This window comes from Lacerta agilis, chromosome 1 (genome assembly GCF_009819535.1).
Source record: "Lacerta agilis isolate rLacAgi1 chromosome 1, rLacAgi1.pri, whole genome shotgun sequence".
Taxonomy (NCBI): domain Eukaryota; kingdom Metazoa; phylum Chordata; class Lepidosauria; order Squamata; family Lacertidae; genus Lacerta; species Lacerta agilis.
Genome location: NC_046312.1, coordinates 4497211 through 4503491, shown reverse-complemented (window position 1 = coordinate 4503491; position 6281 = coordinate 4497211). Strand labels below are relative to the sequence as shown.

Below are 6281 nucleotides of genomic sequence, written 5' to 3'. Positions count from 1 at the left end.
GTTCTTTTAAAGGCAGGATAATAATAATAATAATAATAATAATAATAATAATAATAATAATAATAGGTTTGGGTGCAGTGTTTCCTAAACTTGGGTCCCCAGCTGTGGTTGGACGAGATCAGGGAGGATGGGAGTCCAACACTGGGGGGTAGGGCATGGCCGAGTTCTTCCCCCATCTTCTCGTGGCCAGCAGCATCTGAAGTTGTGTGTGCTTCTCGTCCTTTCCAGTGATGGTACCCGTGGGAAGAGATGCCCAGATGCCCAGGTGAGCCGGAGGAGGTGGAGGTCCTGGTCTCCGAGGGCCCTGACCCCGAGTTTCCCGCGCAGTCTCCAAGCGGCTCGCTCAGACATCCACGGGGAAGGCCCGGAACACGATGAACAAATTGAACTTCCACAATAGCAGAGTCATGCAGGACCGACGCAGTCTGTGCGTTTTCCTCCCCAACGACCATTCCGTCAACATCATCGTAAACGTGAGTGAGCTGCCTCTTTCTCTCTGTTCCTCGGGGGGGGGGGGGGGGGGCCTGTCGCAAGTGTGTGTCCCCCAACCTTTCCCTCCCCCTGGGTAAAGTGGGCCTCGCTCAAGGACCGTCTTGGAGCATGGGGGGCATTTACCACCAGTCGCAGGTCCAACAGTCTAGAGCGGGGTGGGCTCTACTGACAGGTCTCTGGGAAGGGGAGAAATCTGCTGTGTTACCCTGGGCTTTGAAACCTAGGTGTGTTTGCAGGGCCCACCCTCTTCCTGGGGCTGCAATTTGTTTCAACTGCTTTTCATTCTGAATTTTGAATTGCTCCGGGACCTGCTGGCGAAGGGCGGGTAATAAAATCATCGTTGTTGTCGTCATCATTAGTCGTTCCCCCCCCAAAAAATTTTTTTTGAACTCAAAGCAATTTATAAAAGCAAACATGATAAGCAAATATAAAAGCAGGAATAAAACCAACCTAAAATATCAGTCATATACAGCGGTACCTTGGTTCTCAAACTTAATCCGTTCCGGAGGTCCGTTCCAAAACCAAAGCGTTCCAAAACGAAGGTGCGCTTTCCCATAGAAAAGGATGCCAAATGGATTAATCCGTTCCAGACTTCTAAAAACAACCCCTAAAACAGCAATTTTAACATGAATTTTACTATCTAACGAGACCATTGATCTATAAAATGAAACCAATAAACAATGTACTGCAGTCACACAATCAATCAGTCAATCAATCAATCCATCAGTAGCTGAACTGGGTTCCACACAGTCACAAAAACAAAATAAAAAAGAGCCGCAGAAACAAAAACTCGAAATGAATAGCATAAACAGACAGAACTCATCACAACACTCAAAACGGAAGTGTGGCACTCAAATCAGAAGCATAACACTCAAAACGGAGCACATTCGGCTTCTGTAAAAAGTTTGCAGTGTTTCGGTTCCAAAGTTGTTTGAGTACCGAGGCGTTTGAGGACCAAAGGACCACTGTACATAAAAAAAACAAACCCAAATCCTCCCCCCCCCCCGCAAAAAATACACCAAGAATTAAACTCCAAGGGCTTGGGTGTGTAAGCATGTTTTTCCCTGACGCCTAAAAGCAGACAGTGAGGGAGCCAGGCATGCCTTTCTGGAGACAAGCAGCCCGTAAATGGGGAGCCACCACTGAGAAGACCCGTTCTTCCTCCCTCAGAGGGGGCACATGGAAGGGACTCGGATGAAGAGCACAGGGTCCAGGTTGATTCAAGTGGGGCGAGGGAGTCCTTGAAATATTGTGGTTCGCGAGCTGCATAAGGCTTTCTAGGTAAAAACCTGCTGTTTTAATTGGGCCCAGAAGCAGCCAGAGCGCCTGTGCCAGAACTGGTGTTACTCAGCAATAGGGCCACTGAATTCTCCAGTGTGGTGTAGTGGTGAAAAGCGGTGGACTCGCAATCTGGTGAACCGGGTTCGCTTCCCCGCTCTTCCACATGCACCTTAGGCTAGTCACAATTCTCTGAAGTCTCTCAGCCCCACTCACTTCAAGGAGTGTTTGTCGTGCGGGAGGAAGGGAAAGGAGAAAGGAGATTGTTAGCCGTTTTGAGACTCCTTTGGGTAGTGATAAAGCGGGATATGAAATCCAAACGCTTCTTCTTCTTCCACCAGCTGCAGTTTCCGAACCGCCTTTGAAGGCAGCCCCACCTATAACACATTGCAGTAGTCTAACCTAGAGGTTACCAGACCATAGGTGACACAAAATGACTTTCCCCAGCCTGAATTATTAGGCTGCTGAAATGAAGAGCTGACAGTTTAAAAGGCCTGTCTCTCTCAATCCTTTCCTGGCTGGCTTCCGCAGTAGCCACCATTCTAAATTTTATCCGGAACAGTTTGCTGCTCTCCTTTCTTTCACGGGGTTTGTGCCTGTGACCAGGGCTGGATTTAGCTTTGATGAGGACCTCAGCTACTGAAGGTAATGGGGGCCCTTTATATGTCCAGCTGTCCTTTGTCAACAACAAATTGTCACTGCTTTTTATGTTCAATATATGCTATATGTTAGTTTATGGACCTAAGAGGTATCTAAAGCCATTTGCACATGTTGCCATGCAACCAGTCCATGCAAAATGTAGGAACCCTATATATAGAAAGGAGCAAACCAGTGATATTTGAGGGAGCAGGCTAGCAGGCGGGGCCCATGGCTTACACCATAGGAGCCTACACAACACAAAACACTGTTGCTAGATGTAGGATTTATTTTATTTGTTTTTCATCTTATATTTTGGAAATGTACATCCAGTTTGTTTTTTCCTTTAAATTTTTTGAGGGGGGCCCCAAGAAAGTGGGGCCCTAAGCTATAGCTTGTTTAGCTTATACGTAAATCCGGCACTGCCTGTGACCCAGAGAGGCCTGTGCTCGAAAAGAACGAAAAGTTATAATTTCCACCCATTGTATCCTTGCCGCTCACCCAAAAGCTCTTTAGCTGGGCTGTACGACTAGAACTTCCTTTTGGAAACGACAGGCGTTAGATTTAGGGAACCAGGCAGAGGGCCTTCTCGGTAGTGGCGCCCGCCCTGTGGAACGCCCTCCCATCAGAGCAGGATGTCCCATCAGAGGTCAAGGGAATAAACAACTACCTGACATTCAGAAAATACCTGAAGGCAGCCCTGTTTAGGGAAGTTTTTAAACTGTGATATTTTATTTTAATGTATTTTAATGTTTGATGGAAGCCGCCCAGAGTGGCTGGGGAGAGCCAGCCAGATGGGTGGGGTACAATTTTTATTATTATTATTATTATTATTATTATTATTATTATTATTATTATTATTTAAAGGATCACTGCATCGCATGCCCACCTCTCTACCAAATTTCTCTCCTCTGACAGCTTGATGTCCTATTTAGAAGTTCCCAAGCGACAATCCTTTACAGCTTTTGCCTTCCCTTTGTTTCTCTGACAGGGCCATTTCCCCCACTCCACCCCTTCCTCCCTTCTTACATGCAACGTTTTTTAGAGAGCTGCTTATGCGGCTGTTTTGAATTCTTCAATTATTAAGTCTCTGGCTCGGTGCCCTCTCGGCGAAGCATCCAGAGCCGTGTTGGAAATTAGAATGTATATATATATATATTTGCAGCGGATCTGCAAGTTTTATTTGCCCGCTGTCCCCGTAATTGCCGCAAAATTGGCAGATGCCGAGGCCTGACGACCGTGAGCAAATAACGGTCTCTCTAGATGTTTGGAACGGCTTTCCATGGTTCAAGCTTCTAAATAGAGCTGTTGAAATCGCAAGGGATCATGCAAAATGGAAGCCCTCTTGGGTCCGATGGATCTTGCAGTTTTCCCCCTTCGCAATTAACTGCCTGGAAACGATATTTGAGATTCTAGTTATTTTAGCCTGGAATCATTCTTGTTTTTGATGGCTTTGGAATGGAGAATGTTGTGGCTCTGTGTAGCTCTGCGGCAAAAAATGAAAGGCACAAATACAGGACGGGTGACACCTGGCTTGAGAGCAGTACATGTGAAAAGGATCTAGGAGTCTTGGTAGACCACAAACTTGACATGAGTCAACAGTGTGATGCAGTAGCTAAAAAAGCCAATGCAATTCTGGGCTGCATCAATAGGAGTATAGCATCTAGATCAAGGGAAGTAATAGTACCACTGTATTCCGCTCTGGTCCGACCTCACCTGGAGTACTGTGTCCAGTTCTGGGCACCACAGTTCAAGAAGGATACTGACAAGCTAGAACGTGTCCAGAAGAGGGCAACCAAAATGGTCAAAGGCCTGGAAACGATGCCTTATGAGGAGCAGCTTAGGGAGCTGGGGATGTTTAGCCTGGAGAAGAGAAGGTTAAGGGGTGATATGATAGCCATGTTGAAATATATCAAAGGATGTCATATAGAGGAGGAAGAAAGGTTGTTTTCTGCTGCTCCAGAGAAGCGGACACGGGGCAATGGATTCAAACTACAAGAAAGAAGATTCCACCGAAACATTAGGAAGAACTTCCTGACAGTAAAAGCTGTTGGGCAGTGGAATTTGCTGCCAAGGAGTGTGGTGGAGTCTCCTTCTTTGGAGGTCTTTAAGCAGAGGCTTGACAGCCATCTGTCAGGAATGCTTTGGTGGTGTTTCCTACTTGGCAGGGGGTTGGACTGGATGGCCCTTGGGGTCTCTTCCAACTCTAGGATTCTATGCAGGGGGATGATGGGAATTCTTACTACTTAACTTGCATATAGAACAGGTTTCTTGTTCTCATCGAACTAAGTAGCCTAGAGAAGAGCAAGGCAGCTGTGCTTGCCCCTTGGTTCTTTCAGAGGATAGTAAAATTAAAAATAATTTTATTATTATTATTTATACCCCGCCCATCTGGCTGACCCCTCGTCTCTGAGAGAGAAATGCAAGGAAGAAGTTATATACAGGATGCAACCAAAGGTGTAGCCCTCTAAACAACAAAGAGGGAGAGGGAGAAGTCAGCACAGACATAAAGCTTCGGGGATGGTCTGGGAATCTTGCAAGTTCCTCCCTCTGTTTGCCCATGCAAAGCCCTCTCCTGAAAGCTCAGTTGCATGCATGCATCTAACAATTATAATACTCCTTTTACACACTGCATTTTCTCTTGTGTTCTTCTCCTGTTTGCTGCATGGGTGTTCTCTGAATGCTGAACGTCTTTGTTGTTGTTGTTCAGTCGTTCAGTCGTGTCCGACTCTTCGTGACCCCATGGACCAGAGCACGCCAGGCACCCCTATCCTCCACTGCCTCCCGCAGTTTGGCCAAACTTATGCTAGTCACTTCGAGAACACTGTCCAACCATCTCATCCTCTGTCGTCCCCTTCTCCTTGTGCCCTCCATCTTTCCCAACTTCAGGGTCTTTTCCAGGGAGTCTTCTCTTCTCATGAGGTGGCCAAAGTACTGGAGCCTCAACTTCAGGATCTGTCTTTCTAGTGAGCACTCAGGGCTGGTTTCTTTAAGGGTGGATAGGTTTGATCTTCTTGCAGTATAAATCCTGAAATAAATGGGTCTTCCTGTATCATCCCTGCAGAAGCCGCTCCCCAAATAACTGTCTTTACCACCACCACTCTCTCCCCCCTTGTAGGTCAAAATATTGTGCCATGAGTTACTGGTCCAGGTGTGTGACCTGCTGCGGCTGAAGGACTGTCACCTCTTTGGACTCAGCGTCATTCAGAGTAAGTCCCGAGAGGAGAGTTTGGCTTCCTTCCACTCTCTGCACCTCTGCCATGCTGCTCGGTGACCTTCAGCTAAACCTACTGCTGCCCTCGCTCAGCGAGCGCTCGGCACAACATTTCTGCCAAAAGATCCTGCCGTCGCAGCCAATGTGGGGAAGTGCATCTCAGTAAAGGATGTGGTGCGGCTGTAGAACTGAATCACTGCATTTGCTAACCGTAGTTACCTCGAGCCACGGTCCATAGCTATCGTTAGGCGCTAGTTTATGGCTAATCCTCTAGTTCAAGAACGGGAAAACGGTGGCCATGCTGCCTGGGGATGATGGGAGTTCCAGTCCATAATGGTTGGGAGTCGGCAAACCACAGTTAGCACCTGAGTGCAGTTGGAACCCTAAACCATGGGTAGGCAAACTAAGGCCCGGGGGCCAGATCCAACCCAACACACGAAAGCTCATACCAAGAACAAACTTAGTTGATCTCTAAGGTGCTACTGGAAGAATTTTTGTTTGTTTGTTTGTTTGTTTTAAATCTGGCCCGCGGACGGTCCGGGAATCAGTGTGTTTTTACATGAGTAGAATGTGTGCTTTTATTTAAAATGTATTTCTGGGTTATTTGTGGGGCATAGGAATTCATTCATTATTTTTTTCAAAATATAGTCTGCCCCCCCCC

The 6281-nt window shown here is 46.9% G+C and overlaps 1 protein-coding gene across 1 annotated transcript in view; it reads left to right on the top strand.

Moving 5' to 3' along the window:
- Positions 1-245: 245 nt before the first annotated feature.
- The window catches only part of FRMD6 (FERM domain containing 6), a 36082-nt gene continuing 30046 nt past the window's right edge, over positions 246-6281 (top strand). The window contains exons 1-2 of the mRNA XM_033165070.1: positions 246-473; positions 5525-5615. Coding sequence (XP_033020961.1) covers positions 375-473; positions 5525-5615 — 190 coding nt within the window. The 5' untranslated portion in view covers positions 246-374. The remainder of the gene's footprint in view (positions 474-5524; positions 5616-6281) is intronic.